General features: G+C 50.3%; 1 protein-coding gene across 1 annotated transcript in view; it reads left to right on the top strand.

Moving 5' to 3' along the window:
* The first annotated feature begins 6,831 nt into the window (after positions 1 to 6,831).
* Positions 6,832 to 23,890, top strand: part of LOC116936890 (syntaxin-1A-like) — a 62,558-nt gene continuing 45,499 nt past the window's right edge. Inside the window, exons 1-3 of the mRNA XM_032944036.2 lie at positions 6,832 to 6,944; positions 13,901 to 13,972; positions 23,226 to 23,325. Of these exons, the coding sequence (XP_032799927.1) occupies positions 6,894 to 6,944; positions 13,901 to 13,972; positions 23,226 to 23,325 (223 nt within the window). The 5' untranslated portion in view covers positions 6,832 to 6,893. The remainder of the gene's footprint in view (positions 6,945 to 13,900; positions 13,973 to 23,225; positions 23,326 to 23,890) is intronic.

The following is a 23,890-nucleotide window of genomic DNA, read 5'->3' as shown; positions in this document are numbered from 1 at the left end:
CGAGCCCTCATTACTTTGATAGCGGCATTGTCTTTGAGCTGTGTGTAAACGCCTTTTGGCGTCGTCTGGTCGAGCACCAGTTTGGTCGAGGCTCAATAGAAAGCCGTCCCTTGGTGTGGACCAATCAGTTGCAAGGACAATGCATCACGTGATCAGAGTGTGTGTGTGCTTTTTGTTTTGCATTTTGACTGCAGGTATTGTGCCTAATGCAGTTAACACGAATCCTTGTAAATAGGTTTCAGTTTTTGTTGCCAGGAAAAAAGGGGAAAAACCCTCTTATCATATTTTGGTACTGGCAAAAGAGTTCTAATGATGATGTAGATGCTCACCCCGAGCCCTCATTACTTTGATAGCGACATTGTCTTTGAGCTGTGTGTAAACGCCTTTTGGCGTCGTCTGGTCGAGCACCAATTTGGTCGAGGCTCAATACAAAGCCGTCCCTTGGTGTGGACCAATCAGTTGCAAGGACAATGCATCACGTGATCAGAGTGTGTGTGTGCTTTTTGTTTTGCATTTTGACTGCAGGTATTGTGCTTAATGCAGTTAACACGAATCCTTGTAAATAGGTTTCAGTTTTTGTTGCCAGGAAAAAAGGGGAAAAACCCTCTTATCATATTTTGGTACTGGCAAAAGAGTTCTAATGATGATGTAGATGCTCACCCCGAGCCCTCATTACTTTGATAGCGGCATTGTCTTTGAGCTGTGTGTAAACGCCTTTTGGCGTCGTCTGGTCGAGCACCAATTTGGTCGAGGCTCAATAGAAAGCCGTCCCTTGGTGTGGACCAATCAGTTGCAAGGACAATGCATCACGTGATCAGAGTGTGTGTGTGCTTTTTGTTTTGCATTTTGACTGCAGGTATTGTGCTTAATGCAGTTAACACGAATCCTTGTAAATAGGTTTCAGTTTTTGTTGCCAGGAAAAAAGGGGAAAAACCCTCTTATCATATTTTGGTACTGGCAAAAGAGTTCTAATGATGATGTAGATGCTCACCCCGAGCCCTCATTACTTTGATAGCGACATTGTCTTTGAGCTGTGTGTAAACGCCTTTTGGCGTCGTCTGGTCGAGCACCAATTTGGTCGAGGCTCAATAGAAAGCCGTCCCTTGGTGTGGACCAATCAGTTGCAAGGACAATGCATCACGTGATCAGAGTGTGTGTGTGCTTTTTGTTTTGCATTTTGACTACAGGTATTGTGCTTAATGCAGTTAACACGAATCCTTGTAAATAGGTTTCAGTTTTTTATGCCAGACAAAAGGGGAAAAACCCTCTTATCATATTTTGGTACTGGCAAAAGAGTTCTAATGATATAGATGCTCACCCCGAGCCCTCATTATTATTATTACTATTATCATTATTTGTTGGTAGCGGCAAAGGAGACCTGATGATGTAATGCGGTACATTTAATAAAAGCGTGTGTTTTTTTTTTTAAAAAAAGGGTTTTCTCTTTTTTAAAATATTACTTTTCGAATTTTGATTGAAAGCTTTCGTGACTGCGGTAATTCATATTCTTAGACTTTTCCAGTAAAGTCACCACGTTGAAGGGAAACAAGAAAATAATAAAAAATATATATATAAAACAATAAACAAAAATTTCTCACGACGTTTCGACCGTTTGCGTTCTGGTCGAAACGTCGTGATAATTTTTTTATTGTTTTATATATTTTTTTATTATTATTTTCTTGTTTCCCTTCAACGTGATTTTACCGAAAAAGCTAAGAACATGAATTACTTTTGGTAAAGTCACCACGTTGAAGGGAAACAACAAAATAATAAAATATATATAAAACAATAAAAAATTCTCACGACGTTTCGACCATAACACCAACCTGGAGACGACCGTTTGTGTTATGGTCGAAACGTCGTGAGAATTTTTTTATTGTTTTATATATTATTTTATTATTTTGTTGTTTCCCTTCAACGTGACTTTACCGAAAAAACTAAGGATATAATATATATTTTATGTAAAACAATACATATTGTTTTATTGTTTCCCTTCAACGTGACTTTACAATAAAATTATTGTAAAACAATAAAATTGTTATTCTTGGTTCTTTCGGTAAAGTCACCACCACGTAGAAGGGAAACAATAAAATAATAAAAATATAAAACAATAAAATTATTGTAAAACAATAAAATTATTATTCTTGGTTCTTTCGGTAAAGTCACCACCACGTAGAAGGGAAACAATAAAATAATAAAAATATAAAACAATAAAATTATTGTAAAACAATAAAATTATTATTCTTGGTTCTTTCGGTAAAATCACCACCACGTAGAAGGGAAACAATAAAATAATAAAAATATAAAACAATACAATTATTGTAAAACAATAAAATTATTATTCTTGGTTCTTTCGGTAAAATCACCACCACGTAGATAGGGGAAACAATAAAATAATAAAAATATAAAACAATACAATTATTGTAAAACAATAAAATTATTATTCTTGGTTCTTTCGGTAAAGTCACCACCACGTAGAAGGGAAACAATAAAATAATAAAAATATAAAACAATAAAATTATTGTAAAACAATAAAATTATTATTCTTGGTTCTTTCGGTAGAGTCACCACCACGTAGATAGGGGAAACAATAAAATAAAAAAATACATTGTAAAACAATAAAAAAAATTCTCACGACGTTTCGACCACAACACAAACCTGAAGACGACCATTTGAGTTATGGTCGAAACGTCGTGAGAATTTTTTTTATTGTTTTATATATTTTTTATTATTTTATTGTTTCCCTTCAACGTGGTGGTGACTTTACCGAAAGAAACTAAGAATATGAATTACTGCAGTCACGAAAGCTTTAAATCAAAATGAATTACTTTTTTTTTAAGTTGATCATTTTGCACGGCCTCGCGAATGATGCGATGAATATCCAAAGGGCCCCTTGACAGAAACGGGGTTCCACCAAATTCCCCGTGCCACGTAGCAGCTGTTTGTTCACTTCAGACAAGTTTGACCGGGCCACCGCAGCCCGATCACGTGGCCGATGTCGTCATCATCGTGGGAATTCATAGCAGCGGCTGAACGACTCCGAAACGCGTCAGCGACGTTGACTCTAAATGCGGGAAGGGAAAATAACCGAAGGACCCGGTGGGATGAAATCCACTCAGCGCAGACTCCGACATACACAGCGGCCAGGCATCGGCAGGGTGCGGGATCGAACCCGCGACCTCCTGCGTGCCGGGCGAGGTGGTCAACATCTGATCAGGGTCCGTGATCGAACCCACGACCTCCTGCAGACCAGGCGAGGTAGTCAACATCTCATCAAGGTCTGGGATCTAACCCACGACCTCCTGCGTACCAGGCGAGGTAGTCAACATCTCATCAGGGTCTGGGATCTAACCCACGACCTCCTGCGTACCAGGCGAGGTGGTCAACATCTCAACTCCAACATATAACGGCAGGCATTGTCAGGGTCTGGGATCGAACCCACGACCTCCTGCGTACCAGGCGAGGTAGTCAACATCTCAACTCCAACATACAGCGGCAGGCATTGTCAGGGTCTGGGATCGAACCCACGACCTCCTGCGTACCAGGCGAGGTAGTCAACATCTCAACTCCAACATACAGCGGCAGGCATTGTCAGGGTCTGGGATCGAACCCACGACCTCCTGCGTACCAGGCGAGGTAGTCAACATCTCCCAGCTACATTCTCACGAATCTCAACCACCAAACCACCAACCACCTCTCACGTACGGGAGGTATAATCGTTGTTGGTCGGTGTAAAATTAAGACCACAATTAATGCATCACACAATATCACATGCCCTCTGTAGGTAACCCCACTCGAATATTATCATAATTTATGTGACCACGCCCCATAAAACAGACCACGCCCACTCCCAACTAGCCACACCTATTGGGTTGACCAGCCACCCCGAGCCCAATGTTTATCATAATTTATGCGGCCACGCCCTCCCCATAAAAGACCTCCCCCCCCCCGCCGACCTTCAGAGTAGCTACGCCTACCGTGTTGACAAGACGCCCGTTATTATCATAATTTATGCAGCCACGCCCACCCCACCACGCAAGTCTGGTAGGTGACCACCCACCCTCCCCCCCATTATTATCATAATTTATGTGGCCACGCCCATATCCACACGAACCACGCCTGCCGGGTTACTCAATCCCGACCTTCGTCCGCCACGCCCCCCCCACCCATATTATCATAATGTCCACGGCTACGCCCAGCCAAATAAAATCAACTCCGCCCACCCCCACACTTTGCCCCGCCTGATTGGTTGACCAGCCTCCAACTAAAATTATCATAATATATGAGGACACGCCCCTCACCCCCATAGAAAAAAGCCTCCCCCACGCATGCGCAGTTGAGGTTCTCACTTCCTCGTCCACTGAGGAGGCGAGAGAGAGTTAAGCGAGTGGCGGGGAGAGTTCGGGGAGAGTTAAGCGAGTGGCGGGGAGAGTTAAGCGAGTGGCGGGGAGAGTTCGGGGAGAGTTAAGCGAGTGGCGGGGAGAGTTCGGGGAGAGTTAAGTGAGTGGCGGGGAGAGTTCGGGGAGAGTTAAGCGAGTGGCGGGGAGAGTTAAGCGAGTGGCGGGGAGAGTTCGGGGAGAGTTTATGGAACGAGGGCGTGGGAGAGTTAAGCGAGAGGGGAGGGTTGCACGAGAGTGGGGAGAGTGAGGAGAGAGTGTGAGGGGAGAGTGTTTAGAGTGTGAGGGGAGAGTGTTTAGAGTGTGAGGGGAGAGTGTTTAGAGTGTGAGGGGAGAGTGTTTAGAGTGTGAGGGGAGAGTGTTTAGAGTGTGAGGGGAGAGTGTTTAGAGTGTGAGGGGAGAGTGTTTAGAGTGTGAGGGGAGAGTGTTTAGAGTGTGAGGGGAGAGTGTTTAGAGTGTGAGGGGAGAGTGTTTAGAGTGTGAGGGGAGAGTGTTTAGAGTGTGAGGGGAGAGTGTTTAGAGTGTGAGGGGAGAGTGTTTAGAGTGTGAGGGGAGAGTGTTTAGAGTGTGAGGGGAGAGTGTGAGGGGAGAGTGTTGAGAGTGTGAGGGGATAGAGAGTGTGTTTAGAGAGTGTTTAGAGTGTGAGGGGAGTGTGTTGAGAGAGAGTGAGGAGAGTGTGAGGGGAGAGTGAGGAGAGTGTGAGGGGAGAGTGAGGAGAGTGTGAGGGGAGAGTGTTGAGAGTGTGAGGGGAGAGTGAGGAGAGTGTGAGGGGAGAGTGAGGAGAGTGTGAGGGGAGAGTGAGGAGAGTGTGAGGGGAGAGAGGGGAGAGTGTGAGGGGAGAGAGTGTTGAGAGTGTGAGGAGAGTGTTTGTGGAGAGAGAGAGTGTTGAGAGTGTGAGGAGAGAGAGTGTTTAGAGAGTGTGAGGGGAGAGTGTGTTGAGAGTGAGGAGAGTGTTTGTGGAGAGTGAGAGGAGAGTGTGAGGGGATAGAGAGTGAGGGGAGAGTGTGAGGAGAGAGAGTGTTGAGAGTGAGAGGTGAGAGAGAGTGTGGAGAGTGTGTGAGTTGAGAGAGAGTGTTGAGAGAGTGTGAGAGGTGAGAGTGTTGTGGAGAGTGTTTGTGGAGAGTGTGAGAGAGTGTTTAGAGTGTGAGGAGAGTGTGAGGGGAGAGAGTGTGAGGAGAGAGAGAGTGAGGAGAGAGAAAGTGTGAGGAGAGAGTGTTGAGAGTGAGAGGTGAGAGAGAGTGTGGAGAGTGTGTGAGTTGAGAGAGAGTGTTGAGAGAGTGTGAGAGGTGAGAGAGTGTTGTGGAGAGTGTTTGTGGAGAGTGTGTTGAGAGTGTTTGTGTAGAGTGTTGAGCGGAGTTTGTAGGTGGCGAGCGGGGGGAGCGAGGAGGGGGGGTGAGACCCTACTGTACAGGCGAGACCCTACTGTACAGGCGACGCCCTACTGTACAGGCGAGGCCCTACTGTACACGCGAGGCCCTACTGTACAGGCGAGACCCTACTGTACAGGCGAGGCCCTACTGTACAGGCGAGGTGAGGAGTGTAGTGTGAGTGGTGAGTGTAGTGTGAGTAGTGAGTTAGTGGTGAGTGTAGGGTGAGTGGTGAGTGTATGGTGAGTGCAGGGTAAGTGGTGAGGGAGTGGTGAGTTCAGGGTAAGTGGTGAGGGAGTGGTGAGTGCAGGGTGAGGGAGTGGTGAGGGGTGAGGGAGTGGTGAGTGTAGGGTGAGGGAGTGGTGAGGGGCGAGGGAGTGGTGAGTGTAGGGTGAGGGAGTGGTGAGTGTAGGGTGAGGGAGTAGTGAGTGTAGGGTGAGGGAGTGGTGAGGGGTGAGTGTAGGGTGAGGGAGTGCTGAGTGTAGGGTAAGTGGTGAGTGTAGGGTGAGGGAGTGGTGAGTGAGGGGTGAGGGAGTGGTGAGGGGTGAGGGAGTGGTGAGTGTATGGTGAGTTCAGGGTAAGTGGTGAGGGAGTGGTGAGGGGTGAGGGAGTGGTGAGGGGTGAGTGTAGGGTGAGGGAGTGCTGAGTGTAGGGTAAGTGGTGAGTGTAGGGTGAGGGAGTGGTGAGTGAGGGGTGAGGGAGTGGTGAGGTAGTGGTGAGTGTAGGGTGAGGGAGTGGTGAGGGAGTGGTGAGGGGTGAGGGAGTGGTGAGTGTAGGGTAAGTGGTGAGTGTAGGGTGAGGGAGTGGTGAGTGAGGGGTGAGGGAGTGGTGAGGGAGTGGTGAGTGTAGGGTGAGGGAGTGGTGAGGGAGTGGTGAGGGGTGAGGGAGTGGTGAGTGTAGGGTAAGTGGTGAGTGTAGGGTGAGGGAGTGGTGAGTGAGGGGTGAGGGAGTGGTGAGGGAGTGGTGAGTGTAGGGTGAGGGAGTGGTGAGGGGTGAGGGAGTGGTGAGTGTAGGGTAAGTGGTGAGTGTAGGGTGAGGGAGTGGTGAGTGAGGGGTGAGGGAGTGGTGAGGGAGTGGTGAGTGTAGGGTGAGGGAGTGGTGAGGGAGTGGTGAGGGGTGAGGAGTCGTCATGAGGGACCGACTGCAAGAACTGAGGCAGGAGAAGCAGAGCTTCCTAGCGGTGAGACCACCACCACCATCACAACCACTACTACCATCACTGCTACTACCACCATCACCATCACTACTACTACTACCATCACTACTACTACCACCATCACCATCACAACCACTACTACCATCACTACTACTACAACTACTACTACCATCACAACCACCATCACCATCACTACTACTACTACCACCATCACCACCATCACTACTACTACCACCACCACCATCACAACCACTACTACCATCACTGCTACTACCACCATCACCACCATCACTACTACTACCACCATCACCACCATCACTACTACTACCACCATCACCATCACTACTACTACCACCATCACCACCATCACTACTACTACCACCATCACTACTACTACCACCACCATCACTACTACTACACCATCACCACCATCACTACTACTACAACTACTACTACCATCACAACTACTACTACCATCACAACAACTACTACCACCATCACTACTACTACATACTACAACTACTACAACTACCACCATCACAACTACTACCACCATCACCACCATCACTACCATCACTACTACTACCATCAGCACCACTACCACAACTACTACTACTACAACTACCACCATCACAACTACTACTACTACCACCACCATCACCACAACTACTATTACTACCATCACAACTACTACTACAACAACTACTACCACCACTACTGCTACCACTACTACTACCACTACAACTACTACTACCACTACCATCACCACCATCACAACTACTACTACTACCGCTACTACTACTACCACCACCATCACAACTACTACCACCACCACTATCACCACTACTACTACCACTACCACCATCACTACTACTACCACTACCACCATCACAACTACTACTACTACCACCACTACCATCACCACCATCACAACTACAACAACTACTACCACTACTACTACCACCATCACTACTACTACTACTACAACTACTACTACCATCACAACTACTACTACCATCACAACAACTACTACCACCATCACTACTACTACCACCACCACCATCACAACTACTACCACCATCACTACTACTACATACTACAACTACTACAACTACCACCATCACAACTACTACCACCATCACCACCATCACTACCATCACTACTACTACCATCAGCACCACTACTACTACAACTACCACCATCACAACTACTACTACAACTACTACTACCATCACAACTACTACTACCACCACCATCACCACAACTACTACTATTACTACCATCACAACTACTACTACAACAACTACTACCACCACTACTGCTACCACTACTACTACCACTACAACTACTACTACCACTACCATCACCACCATCACAACTACTACTACTACCGCTACTACTACTACCACCACCATCACAACTACTACCACCAGCACTATCACCACTACTACTACCACCATCACTACTACTACCACTTCTACTACCACTACCACCATCACAACTACTACTACTACTACCACCAGTACCATCACCACCATCACAACTACCACAACTACTACCACTACTACTACCACCATAACTACTACTACTACCACTACCACAACTACCACAACTACTACCACTACAACTACTACAACTACCACTACAACTACTACTACCACTACTACCACAACTACTACTACTACCACTACTACCACCACCACTACCACCACCACTACTACTACTACCACATCTACTACCACAACTACTACTACAACTACTACCATCACCACCATCACAACTACCATCACAACTACAACTACTACCACCACCATCACAACTACTACTACTACCACCACCACTACTACCACAACTACCACTACAACTACTACCACTACAACTACTACTACCACCATCACCACTACCACCATAACTACTACCACCACCACTACTACTACCACAACCACTACTACCACCACCATCACCACTACTACCACCACAACTACCACAACTACAACTACCACAACTACTACTACCACTACCACAACAACTGCTACCACCACCACAACAACTACTACCACCACCATCACCACAACAACTACTACCACCACCATCACCACCACTACTACTACCATCACAACTACTACTACCACCACAACTACTACCACCACCATCACAACTACTACTACCACTACAACTACTACCACCATCACTACTACCTCTACCATCACAACTACCACAACTACTACCACCACCATCACAACTACTACTACAACTACTACTACAACTACTACCACTACCACCATCACTACCATCACAACTACTACCACTACATACTACAACTACCACAACTACCACAACTACTACCACCACCATCACCACCACTACCACAACTACTACTACCACTACTACCATCACAACTACCACCACCACAACTACCACCACAACTACTACTACAACTACTACCACCATCACCACCACTACCACAACTACTACCACCACCATCACCACCACTACCACCACCACTACTACTACAACTACTACCACCACTACTACTACTACCACTACCACCACCACAACTACTACCACTACCACCACAGCTACTACCACCACTACTACCACCATCACCACAACTACCACTACTACTACCACCATCACTACTACAACTACTACTACCACAACTACTACCACCACAACTACCACCACAACTACCACTACTACCACAACCACCACTACCACCACAACTACCACCACTACTACTACCACAACTACTACTACTACCACCACTACTACCACTACTACTACCACAACTACTACCACTACTACTACCACAACTACTACTACTACCACAACTACCACAACTACTACTACCATCACTATCACCACCATAACCACTACCACTACCACCACTACCACTACTACCACAACTACTACTACCACAACCACAACTACTACTACCACAACTACTACTACCACCACCACAACTACTACTACCACAACTACTACTACGACCACCACAACTACTACTACCACAACTACTACTACTACCACCACTATCACCACAACTACCACAACTACTACTACCACCACCACTACTACCACCACCACTACTACCACAACTACTACCACCACTACTACTACCACCACTACTACTACCACCACCACTACCACCACTACCACAACTACCACTACCACCACCACTACTACCACCACTACCACTACTACTACAACTACTACCACTACCACCACCACTACCACAACTACTACTACCACTACTACTACAACTACCACCACTACCACTAATACCACTACTACTACCACAACTACTACCACCACCATCACCACCACTACCACAACTACTACTACCACCATCACCACCACTACCACCACAACTACTACTACCACCACTACTACTACCACTACTACTACCACTACCACCACCACAACTACTACCACTACCACCACAACTACTACCACCACTACTACCACCACTACTACCACCATCACCACAACTACCACTACTACTACCACCATCACTACTACAACTACTACTACCACAACTACTACCACAACTACCACCACCACAACTACTACCACTACCAGCACTACTACTACCACCACTACTACTACCACTACCACCACCACAACTACTACCACTACCACCACAACTACTACCACAACTACTACCACCACAACTACCACCACTACCACTACTACCACAACCACCACTACCACCACAACTACCACCACTACTACTACCACAACTACTACCACTACTACTACCACAACTACTACCACCATCACCACTACCACCATCACCACAACTACCACAACTACTACTACCACAACTACTACTACCACCACTATCACCACAACTACCACAACTACTACTACCACCACCACTACCACAACTGCTACTACCACCACCACTACTATCACAACTACTACCACCACTACCACCACTACTACTACCACCACAACTACTACCACTACCACAACTACTACTACCACAACTGCTACTACCACCACCACTACTACCACCACCACTACTACCACAACTACTACCACCACTACCACCACTACTACTACCACCAGAACTACTACCACTATCACAACTACTACTACCACCACCAATACCACCAATACCACAACTACTACTACCACCACCACTACCACAACTACTACTACCACCACCACTACTACCACCACTACCACCACCACTACTACCACAACTACTACCACCACCACTACTACTACTACCACCACTACTACCACCACTACTACCACCACTACTACTACTACCGCCACTACCACAACTACCACCACTACTACCACCACTACGACCACCACCACTACTACCACCACCACTACTACCACCACAACTACTACCACTACTACTACCACCACCACCACTACTACCACCACCACAACTACCACCACCACTTACACAACTACCACCACTACTACCACTACCACCACAACTACCACCACCACAACTACCACAACTACTACCACTACTACCACCACAACTACTACCACCACTACTACCACAACTACCACCAGCACAACTACCACCACCACAACTACCACCACCACCACTACTACCACCACTACCACAACTACCACCACCACAACTACCACCACCACCACTACCACCACCACCACTACCACCACCACAACTACTACCACCACTACCACAACTACCACCACCACAACTACCATCACCACCACTACCACCACCACTACCACCACAACTATTCTTGGTTCTTTCGGTAAAGTCACCACCACGTAGATAAGGGAAACAATAAAATAATAAAAATATAAAACAATAAATTTATTATTCTTGGTTATTTCGGTAAAGTCACCACCACGTAGAAGGGGAAACAATAAAATAATAAAAACAAAAATATTTTATTATAAAGAGCTAAGAATATGAATCAGTGCAGTCACTTGAGCTTTAAATCAACAACCGATTAATTTTCTGTTGCTTTAAATTTCACTTGACCCCCCTACTGCGGTGGTGACTTTGACCCAGGAGAGAGAATTAAAAAAAAACTCCACCAAATTTGTTCGAAAGGTCTTGAGCGTTCCGTTTTCAATTTCTTGTTCGGTTAAAATGCAACGCCAAAAGGCGTTCGTACGTCCTCTGTGGTTTTTTATACACACACACATATATACACTTACACTTATACTTGATAACGTCTCATCGCTGCCATTAGAATATTATACACATATCGGCGGAGTCTCGTTCTTGTGAAATCCCGTGATCACGCCTTTTAAATCGATCAATCACGCAGTTGAACATTATCAGCTGACGCTTTTTTTTTTAAATCGCAAATCGCAATCGATCCGTTAGGTTTAAAAAAAAATTAATCGCCGGCTCACGGGGGGAGGGGGAGACAAAGGCGGTCGGGAATATCGTGTGTGTGTGTGTGTAGCCACGGTGGGGGCCCTTAGCAGGCGCTGCTGGTGATGATGATGATGCTGATGATGCTGACACAGCACTTGCCCCTACAGCCACTGTTAGAGGCTACCTGGGGAACCTTTGTGTGTGTGTAGGTGCTGCTACTCGCTACTGACAGCACTTGCCCCTACAGCCACTGTTAGAGGCTACACGGGGGACCTTTGTCTGTGTGTAGGTGGTGCTACTCGCTACTGAGAACACTTGCCCCTACAGTCTGTTAGAAGCTACACCGGGGACCTTTGTCTGTGTGTGTAGGTGCTGCTACTCGCTACTACGAACAGCACTTGCCCCTTCGGTCTGTCTGAGGCTACCTGGGGGATCTTTGTCTGTCTGTGTGTAGGTGCTGCTACTTGCTACTAACAGCACTTGCCCCTACAGTCTGTCTGAGGCTACCAGGGGAACCTTTGTCTGTGTGTGTAGGTGCTGCTACTCGCTACTAACACAGCACTTGCCCCTACAGCCCTGTTAGAGGCTACACTGGGGACCTTTGTCTGTGTCTGTGTGTATAGGTGATGCTGCTGACAGCACTTGCCCCTACAGCCACTGTTAGAGGCTACACGGGGGACCTTTGTCTGTGTCTGTGTGTAGGTGCTGCTACTTGCTACTAACAGCACTTGCCCCTACAGCCACTGTTAGAGGCTACACGGGGGACCTTTGTCTGTGTCTGTGTGTAGGTGCTGCTACTCGCTACTGACAGCACTTGCCCCTACAGCCCTGTTAGAGGCTACACGGGGACCTTTGTCTGTGTCTGTGTGTAGGTGCTGCTACTACTGACACAGCACTTGCCCCTACAGCCACTGTTTGAGGCTACACGGGGGACCTTTGTCTGTGTGTGTGTGTAGGTGATGCTGCTGACAGCACTTGCCCCTACAGCCACTGTTAGAGGCTACACGGGGGACCTTTGTCTGTGTGTAGGTGATGCTACTAACAGCACTTGCCACTGCTAGAGGCTACACGGGGGACCTTTGTCTGTGTCTGTGTGTAGGTGATGCTGCTGACAGCACTTGCCCCTACAGCCACTGTTAGAGGCTACACGGGGGACCTTTGTCTGTGTGTGTGTGTGTAGGTGATGCTGCTGACAGCACTTGCCCCTACAGCCACTGTTAGAGGCTACACGGGGGACCTTTGTCTGTGTGTGTGTGTGTAGGTGATGCTGCTGACAGCACTTGCCCCTACAGCCACTGTTAGAGGCTACACGGGGGACCTTTGTCTGTGTCTGTGTGTAGGTGATGCTGCTGACAGCACTTGCCCCTACAGCCACTGTTAGAGGCTACACGGGGGACCTTTGTCTGTGTCTGTGTAGGTGCTGCTACTCGCTACTGACAGCACTTGCCCCTACAGCCCTGTTAGAGGCTACACGGGGGACCTTTGTCTGTGTGTAGGTGCTGCTGCTACTGACAGCACTTGCCCCTACAGTCTGTTAGAGGCTACACGGGGGACCTTTGTCTGTGTGTGTAGGTGCTGCTACTCGCTACTACGAACAGCACTTGCCCCTTCGGTCTCTCTGAGGCTACCTGGGGGATCTTTGTCTTTGCAGCCGGAGAGCAGCGATGGGGAGCGAGCGGGGGCGGAGATCCCCATGGACAACCTCGACTCATTCTTATCGAAGGTGACTCATTCACTCATTCACTGACTCATTCACTCATTCACTGACTCATTCACTCATTCACCGATTCACTGGCTCATTCACTCACTCATTCACTCACTCATTCACTCTCACTCACTGATTCAATTATTCACTCACTCATTCAATCGTTAAATCATTCACTCATTCACTCACTCATTCACCGATTCACTCACTCATTCACTCACTCATTCACTCACTCATTCATTCTCACTGATTCAATTATTCACTCACTTATTCAATCGTTAAATCATTCAGTCACTCACTCATTCACTCACACATTCACTGACTCACACGCTCCCTCATTAGCTCATTCACTTGTTCGCTCACTCTGTCGCTCACTCACACACTCACTCACACACTCACTCACACACTCACTCGCTCACTCACTCACTCTCTCGCTCACTCACACACTCACTCACACTCACTCACACACTCACTCACACACTCACTCACACACTCACTCACACTCACTCACACTCACACACTCTCTCGCTCACTCACACACTCTGTCGCTCACTCGCACACTCACTCACACACTCACACACTCACTCACTCACCCACTCACCCACTCACTCACTCACCCACTCACCCACTCACTCACTCACCCACTCACCCACTCGCTCACTCACTCACTCACACACTCTCTCACTCACTCACACACTCTGTCGCTCACTCACACACTCACTCACTCACACACTCTCTCACTCACTCACACACTCTGTCGCTCACTCACACACTCACTCGCTCACACACTCTCTCGCTCACTCACACACTCACTCACTCACACACTCTGTCGCTCACTCACACACTCTGTCGCTCACTCACACACTCTCTCGCTCACTCACACACTCTGTCGCTCACTCGCACACTCACTCACACACTCTCTCGCTCACTCACACACTCACACACTCTCTCGCTCACTCACACACTCACTCACACACTCTCTCGCTCACTCACACATTCACACACTCTCTCGCTCACTCACTCACTCACACACTCACTCACTCACACACTCTCTCGCTCACTCACTCACACACTCACTCACACACTCTCTCGCTCACTCACACACTCACACACACTCTCTCGCTCACTCACACACTCACACACTCTCTTGCTCACTCACACACTCACACACACTCTCTCGCTCACTCACACACTCACACACTCTCTCGCTCACTCACACACTCACTCACACACTCTCTCGCTCACTCACACACTCACTCACACACTCTCTCGCTCACTCACACACTCACTCACACACTCTCTCGCTCACTCACACATTCACACACTCTCTCGCTCACTCACACACTCACTCACTCACACACTCACTCACTCACACACTCTCTCGCTCACTCACACACTCACTCACACACTCACTCACACACTCTCTCGCTCACTCACACACTCACACACACTCTCTCGCTCACTCACACACTCACACACTCACACACTCGCACACTCGTCTCGCTCACTCACACACTCACTCACACACTCACTCACACACTCACACACTCACTCACACACTCTCTCGCTCACTCACACACTCTGTCGCTCACTCACACACTCACTCACACACTCACACACTCTGTCGCTCACTCACACACTCACACACTCACACACCCTCTCGCTCACTCACACACTCACACTCACTCGCACACTCTCTCGCTCACTCACACACTATCTCACTCACTCACACACTCTGTCGCTCACTCATTTGCTTATTCAGACGCTCGCTCGCTCATTCACACACTCACTCCCTCATCCACTTGCTCACTCACACACTTGCTCATCCACTTGCTCACTCACACACTCGCTCTCTCGCTCGCTCACTCGCTCATTCTCTCGCTCGCTCACTCGCTCATTCACTCGCTCTCTCTCTCGCTCACTCCCTCACTCATTCGCTCACCCACTCGCTCGCTCATTCACACACTCTCTTGCTCATTCACTCACTCGCTCATTCACACACTGACTCGCTCACTAACCCACTCACTCGCTCATCTACTCACTCATCCACTCGCTCACTCCCACACTTGCTCACTCACACACTCGCTCTCTCGCTCACTCCCTCAATCATTCGCTCACCCGGTCGCTCACCCGCTCACCCACTCGCCCGCTCGCTCGCCCACCCGATCGCTCACCCACTCGCTCACCCAATTGCTCACCCGCTCGCCCACTCACCCGCTCGCTGGCACATTGCTCACTCGCTCACCCACTCGCCCGCTCACCTAATCGCTCACCCATTCGCTCACCCACTCACTCACCCACTTGCTCGCCCACTCGCCCACTCACCCACTCGCTCGCTCGCTCAATGTCTGTCTCACTAACAGCTGTCTCTTGTCTCATCTATCACTGCCTCTCTGTCTCCGCTGTCTCTCTAACCGCTTGTCCCCGCGTCCCCGTGTCTCCTTTGTCCCCGTGTCTCCCTCCTGTGCCCGTGTCTCCCTCCTGTCCCCGTGTCTCCCTCCTGTCCCCGTGTCTCCGCCTTCACTTTGTCCGTGAACTCCGGACGTCTTCAGGAGACGCGGGGACACACGGCGTCACGCGCACGGTGACGCACACACACACACACACGCTACGGATGGCCACGTGGAATATTCGAACGCTCACTGCGGAGGAGAGGCTGCCACTCCTCTGTCGGGAGCCGGACCGGTACCGCCTGGGTCTCTGCGGCATTCAGGAGGTCCGGTGGACCGGCTCTGGCTCCTGCCACCGTGAGGGGTGGGGACAGTCCCTCTACTCGGGGCAGGAGACTGCCAAACAACAGGGAGTGGCTCTTCTTCTGAACAAAAGAATGAAGGGGGCGTGGGAGCGTGGCGGTGAGGCGTGGGAAGCTGTAAGCCCCAGGCTACTTTGGGCTCGCCTTCCCATCAACCGGAGGCGAGGAGTGGTGGTCGTGGTTACTTATGCCCCCACTGAAGACGAACATCTGTGGAGGGATGCAGGCAAGGCCGATGAGTCAGATGCCTTCTATGACCTCCTATCACAGGTGCTGGCTAAAGTGGCCCCTCGGGATAGAGTCATCTTGTTCGGTGACTTCAATGCCCGAGTTGGTCATGATGCTGGCACCTGGCCTGGAGTGATTGGAGGGCATGGGCCAGATCAGCTCAATATCAACAGTAAGAGGCTGCTAGATTTTTGTGCAGCCCATGGGCTTGAAATTACCAACACGCTGTTCCAGCATCGGCGCATCCACACAACATCATGGATGCATGCCAGGTCCAAGCAAGAACATCTGCTGGACTACATAGTGACGGACCAGCGGATGCGGGCCCATGTCCTTGACACCAGGACCTACCGTGGAGCTGATCTGCCTACTGACCATCGACTTGTCATCTGTAAGATGCGCCTGCCATTCTTCCACTCCGGTGGTGGGTGTACACCAAGGACCCCATTCAAACCTAAGGTGGCCTGGTCTCAGCTAGCTGATGGAAGTTGCAAGTGAGAATTTCATCATCGCTTGCGGCTGGGGTTGGCATCGTCCCCCACTTCTCCAGATGTCAAGGGTAAATGGGCGAGGTTTAGGACTGACTCAGGCAACTTCAATGGCTGCTTTGGGTATGCGGTCCAGACCTCCCCAGAGACCCTGGCTGACAGAGGAGGTGTTCAAGCTGGCTGAGAAAAAGCGACAGGCCCACTCTCATCGGCTACAGCATCCCACGTCGGAGAATGAGGAGGCTTACCGCAGCTTTCGCTCGGAGGTTCGGAGAGCCGTGAGGCGCTGCAAGGATGGGTGGTGGTAGCGGGTTGCTGAGGAAATGGAGTCTACCTCAGTGGCCCGCGATCACAAATCGCTCTTTAACTCCATCAAAAAAGTAACCTGCAGCACCACACCTATTACCATTATTAGGGGAAAGAATGGTGATCCAATCTCCGACCCCCAGGAACAGGTTTGCAGATTTGCTGAGCATTTCTGTGAGGTCCTGGGGGAGGGGAAATCCCTCAGCCAGGAAAACATCGTGTGACAAAGTGGGGTTGACCCTGCTGAGGCTGCGGTGCCTCAAATATTGGAAGAAGTCACCCCCTGTGAGTGGCTGGCTGAGGTGCCATCTGTTGAGGAAGTACTAAAGGCGATCCAGAGTCTGGACCCGGAAAGGCACCGGCCAGAGATGATCTCCCAAGCGAATAGCTGAGGGAGGGTGGCGTTTGTGCACAGACTGCCCTACATGACATCTTAACAACAGTCTGGACCGCTGGACGGGTTCCGCAGGATTGGAAGGATGCCCTTCTTAAAGAGACCGCACAGACTGTAACAACTACTGGGGCATCTCACTCCTCAGTGTGCCGGGAAAGGTCCTGGCAAGGATTATTCAACATCGCCTTACCAGGCATGCTGAGGAGAGGCTTACGGAGCCCCAATGCGGTTTCAGGAAAGGGCGGTCCTGCACAGATGCCATATTTTCTGTCCGTCTGCTACAGCAGAGGTGTAGGGAATTCCAACAAGACCTACATCTCTGCTTTATTGACCTGGTCAAGGCCTATGATACCATCAGTAGGCCTGGGCTCTGGGTCGTTCTTCGTGCTTTTGGAGTACCTGACCCTCTGCTCACGATCATTTAGGACCTTCATGATGGTGAGCGGGCCCGGGTAAAACTACGTGGCCGGGAGTCAGAGCCATTCCCTGTACACCTTGGGGTGCGACAGGGATGTCCTCTGGCTCCCACATTATTTAACATCTATTTTGACCACGTAGTTCGTGAAGCCTTCAATAGCTGTACCCGGGGAATCTCCATCTGGTACAGATATAATGGGAGGCTGATCGATGCCCGGGTGCGGTCAAGGGATGGCTCCCTATTGCTCAACCACGTTATGTATGCTGATGATTTGGTAATAGCTGCTCAGTCAGAGGAGGAGTTGGAGACGCTGCTGCTGAGACTGGAGCGTGCCACTAAGAGGTGGGGCCTTACCATCAGCCCCACCAAAACTAAGCACCTGCCTGGGTATTTTGTACCATCGGACACTCCACCCCCACAACTTTCAATCGGTGATGGGGCAGTTGTGGAGAGAGTGGAGAGTTTCCCATACCTGGGCAGTGTGCTTATGACTGGCTCCAGTTTAACAGCAGAGGTCTCACTCCGAATCAGTCGAGCGGCAATATCTTTTCATCGGTTGCGTAACGCTGTGTGGAAGCTACCTGGTCTGTCGCTCCGCACTAAGCTTCAGGTCTTCTCGGCCACGGGCATTCCCTCCCTTCTCTACGCTTGCGAAACGTGGACCCCCCTAATGGAACATCTTCACCGGTTAGAAACATTTAGGCTGGCCTGCCTACGATCCATCCTGGGTTTAACCAGACTGGATTGTGTGAGGAGCTCACAAATCCTTGAAAGATCTGGGCAGGGTCCCATTGGTGAGCTCCTCCGGCGGGCAAGGCTGCGATGGCTGGGTCATGTAGCCCGCATGCCCAGCCACTGCATGCCGAAACAGCTTTTGTTTGGCCGGATTGAGGGGGCTAAGCGGGCGCGGCACGGGCTAGAAAAGAGATGGAGTGATGTGGTACAGGAGGACGTGGAGCTGGGTGGACTTGCCGATGACCGGTACCAGCGGTGTCAAGATCGGCCTCTGTGGAGGAGGCTCGTGAAGGATGCTACTGGGCAGTTGGAGGCAGTCGCCCTCCAACAACAACAGAGGGCGGAGGAGCGACGCTCAGAACAACGAGCGGAGCGCCGGGTGGCTAAAGCACAGCAGGTTGGCACAGTAGGGGGCACAGGTGGTGCATCAGCCAGTCATCTCAGTCAGTCGACCCGTGGCACCTGCTGGGTCTGCCCCGTGACCTCCTGCCAGCGGGCGTTCGACACTTCACGTGGCCTCAGGGTGCACATAGCCTGGCACAAGCGTCATGGTGACGTCACCGCCACTTAGTGGCGAATGGCGGTTGTTGTTGTGTGTGTGTGTCTGTGTGTGTGTGTGTGTCTGTGTCTGTGTGTGTCTATGTGTGTGTGTGTCTATGTGTGTGTGTGTCTATGTGTGTGTTTGTGTCTATGTGTGTCTGTGTCTATGTGTGTGTGTGTCTGTGTGTCTGTGTGTGTCTATGTGTGTGTGTCTGTGTGTGTGTCTATGTGTGTGTGTGTGTCTATGTGTGTGTGTGAGAGCCGTGAGGCACTGCAAGGATGGGTGGTGGTCGCGGGTTGCTGAGGAGATGGAGTCTGCCTCAGTGGCCCGTGATCACAAATCTCTATTTAACTCCATCAAAAAAGTAACCTGCAGCGCCACACCTATTACCATCATTAGGGGAAAAAACGGTGATCCAATTTCCGACCCCCAGGAACAGGTTCGCAGATTTGCTGAGCATTTCTGTGAGGTCCTCGGGGAGGGAAAATCCCTCAGCCAGGAAAACACCGTGGCACAAAGTGAGGATGACCCTGCTGAGGCTGCGGTGCCTCAAATATTGGATGAAGTCAGCCCCTGTGAGTGGCTGGCTGAGGTGCCATCTGCTGAGGAAGTATTGAAGGCGATCCGGAGTCTGAGACCAGGAAAGGCAGCGGGCAGAGATGATCTCCCAAGCGAAATGCTGAGGGAGGGTGGCGTTTGTGCACAGACTGCCCTATATGACATCATAACAACAGTCTGGACCACTGGACGGGTTCCGCAGGATTGGAAGGATGCCCTGGTGGTCCCCCTTTTTAAGAAGGGGGACCGCACAGACTGTAACAACTACAGGGGCATCTCACTCCTCAGTGTGCCGGGAAAGGTCCTGGCAAGGATTATTCAGCATCGCCTTACCAGGCACGCTGAGGAGAGGCTTGCGGAGCCCCAATGCGGTTTCAGGAAAGGGCGGTCCTGCACAGATGCCATATTTTCTGTCCGTCTGCTACAGCAGAGGTGTAGGGAATTCCAACAAGACCTACATCTCTGCTTTATTGACCTGGTCAAGGCCTATGATACCATCAGTAGGCCTGGGCTCTGGGTCGTTCTTCGTGCTTTTGCAGTACCTGACCCTCTGCTCACGATCATTAAGGACCTTCATGATGGTGAGTGGGCCCGGGTAAAACTACGTGGCCGGGAGTCAGAGCCATTCCCTGTACACCTTGGGGTGCGACAGGGATGTCCTCTGGCTCCCACATTATTTAACATCTATTTTGACCACGTAGTTCGTGAAGCCTTCAATAGCTGTACCGGGGGAATCTCCATATGGTACAGATATAATGGGAGGCTAATCGATGCCCGGGTGCGGTCAAGGGATGGCTCCCTATTGCTCAACCACGTTATGTATGCTGATGACTTGGTAATAGCTGCTCAGTCAGAGGAGGAGTTGGAGACGCTGCTGCTGAGACTGGAGCGTGCCACTAAGAGGTGGGGCCTTACCATCAGCCCCACCAAAACTAAGCACCTGCCTGGGTATTTTGTACCATCGGACACTCCACCCCCACAACTCCCAATCGGTGATGGGGCAGTTGTGGAGAGAGTGGAGAGTTTCCCATACCTGGGCAGTGTGCTTATGACTGGCTCCAGTTTAACAGCAGAGGTCTCACTCCGAATCAGTCGAGTGGCAATATCTTTTCATCGGTTGCGTAACGCTGTGTGGAAGCTACCTGGTCTGTCGCTCCGCACTAAGCTTCAGGTCTTCTCGGCCACGGTCATTCCCTCCCTTCTCTACGCTTGCGAAACGTGGACCCCCCTAATGTGGAACATCTTCGCCGGTTAGAAACATTTAGGCTGGCCTGCCTACGATCCATCCTGGGTTTAACCAGACTGGATTGTGTGAGGAGCTCACAAATCCTTGAAAGATCTGGGCAGGGTCCCATCGGTGAGCTCCTCCGGCAGGCAAGGCTGCGATGGCTGGGTCATGTAGCCCGCATGCCCAGCCACCGCATGCCGAAACAGCTTTTGTTTGGCCGGATTGAGGGGGCTAAGCGGGCGCGGCACGGGCTAGAGAAGAGATGGAGTGATGTGGTACAGGAGGACGTGGAGCTGAGTGGACTTGCCGATGACTGGTACCAGCGGTGTCAAGATCGGCCTCTGTGGAGGAGGCTCGTGAAGGATGCTACTGGGCAGTTGGAGGCAGTCGCCCTCCAACAACAACGGAGGGCGGAGGAGCGACGCTCACAACAGCGAGCGGAGCGCCGGGTGGCTAAAGCACAGCAGGTTGGCACAGTAGGGGGCACAGGTGGTGCATCAGCCAGTCATCTCAGTCAGTCGACCCGTGGCACCTGGGTCTGCCCCGTGACCTCCTGCCAGCGGGCGTTCGACACTTCACGTGGCCTCAGGGTGCACATAGCCTGGCACAAGCGTCGTGGTGACGTCACCGCCACTTAGTGGCGAATGGCGGTTGTTGTGTGTGTGTCTATGTGTGTGTGTCTGTGTGTCTGTCGCTGTAGCGGTCAGCGCTACGCTGCGCTACAAACCCTGCGGAGCCTCGAGTTCGATTCCTGCTCACAGCCACCACCACCACCACAGTGACGGCGATGATTCTGAACCGTTCCTGGGCCTCCCCTAGGTCGATTCAGCCTCAAATTAGTTTCCCGGTGTAGCGGTGGTGTAGTGCAGTAAACATCGCCAGCGCTGGGGGAGACAAAGGCGGTCGGGCGTGGTGGTGTTGGCCACCAACCCCCTCTGTGTGTGTAGCCACAGTGCCGGGTAGCCTTCATAGACGCTGCTGCTGCTAACAGCACTTGCCCCTACAGCCCTGTTAGAGGCTACACGGGGGACCTTTGTCTTTGTGTGTACAACAGCACTTGCACTACAGCCCTGTTAGAGGCTACCTGGGGGAGCTTTGTGTGTGTACAACAGCACTTGCCCCTACAGCCCTGTTAGAGGCTACCTGGGGGATCTTTGTCAGTCTGTGTGTGTAGGTGCTGCTACTCGCTACTGACAGCACTTGCCCTGATAGCCTGCTGGAGGCTACCTTGGGGAGCTTTGTCTGTGTGTGTGTGTGTACAACAGCACTTGCCCTACAGCCCTGTTAGAGGCTACACGGGGGAGCTTTGTCTGTCTGTGTGTGTAGGTGCTGCTACTCGCTACTGACAGCACTTGCCCCGATAGCTTGCTGGAGGCTACCTTGGGGAGCTTTGTCTGTGTGTGTGTGTGTGTGTACAACAGCACTTGCCCTACACCCCTGTTAGAGGCTACACGGGGGAGCTTTATCTGTGTGTATGTGTAGGTGCTGCTACTCGCTACTGACAGCACTTGCCCCGATAGCTTGCTGGAGGCTACACGGGGGATCTTTGTCTCTGTGTGTGTACAGCAGCACTTGCCCCAGCGGTCTGTAAGAGGCTACGCGGGGGACCTTTGCCTTTGCTAGGTGAACGAGACGAACGTGGAGCTGGACTCGCTGGGCGTGGCGGTGCAGGAGGTGAAGAGGCTCCACCTGGCCATCCTCAGTGACGTGGAACCTCGCGAGTGTGAGCAAGCTACACTACACTATACACTACACTATACACTACACTATACACTACACTATACACTACACACACTACCACACACACTACTACACTATACACTACACACACTACTACACTACATACTACACTACACTCCAGGCTCCACCTGGCCATCCTCAGTGACGTGGAACCTCGCGAGTGTGAGGAAACTACACTACACTATACACTACACTATACACTACACTACACTATACACTACACTATACACTACACTACAGGCTCCACCTGGCCATCCTCAGTGACGTGGAACCTCGCGAGTGTGAGCAAACTACACTACACTATACACTACACTATACACTACACTATACACTACACTACACTATACACTACACTCCAGGCTCCACCTGGCCATCCTCAGTGACGTGGAACCTCGCGAGTGTGAGCAAGCTACACTACACTATACACTACACTATACACTACACTATACACTACACTATACACTACACTACAGGCTCCACCTGGCCATCCTCAGTGACGTGGAACCTCGCGAGTGTGAGCAAGCTACACTACACTATACACTACACTA

Source organism: Petromyzon marinus, chromosome 84, assembly GCF_048934315.1.
Source record: "Petromyzon marinus isolate PM22_M1 ecotype Great Lakes invasive population chromosome 84, UKy_Petmar_22M1.pri1.0, whole genome shotgun sequence".
In the NCBI taxonomy this organism is placed as follows: Eukaryota; Metazoa; Chordata; class Hyperoartia; order Petromyzontiformes; family Petromyzontidae; genus Petromyzon; species Petromyzon marinus.
The sequence above is the reverse complement of the archived record's forward strand: the minus strand, read 5'-3'. Positions and strand labels throughout refer to the sequence as shown.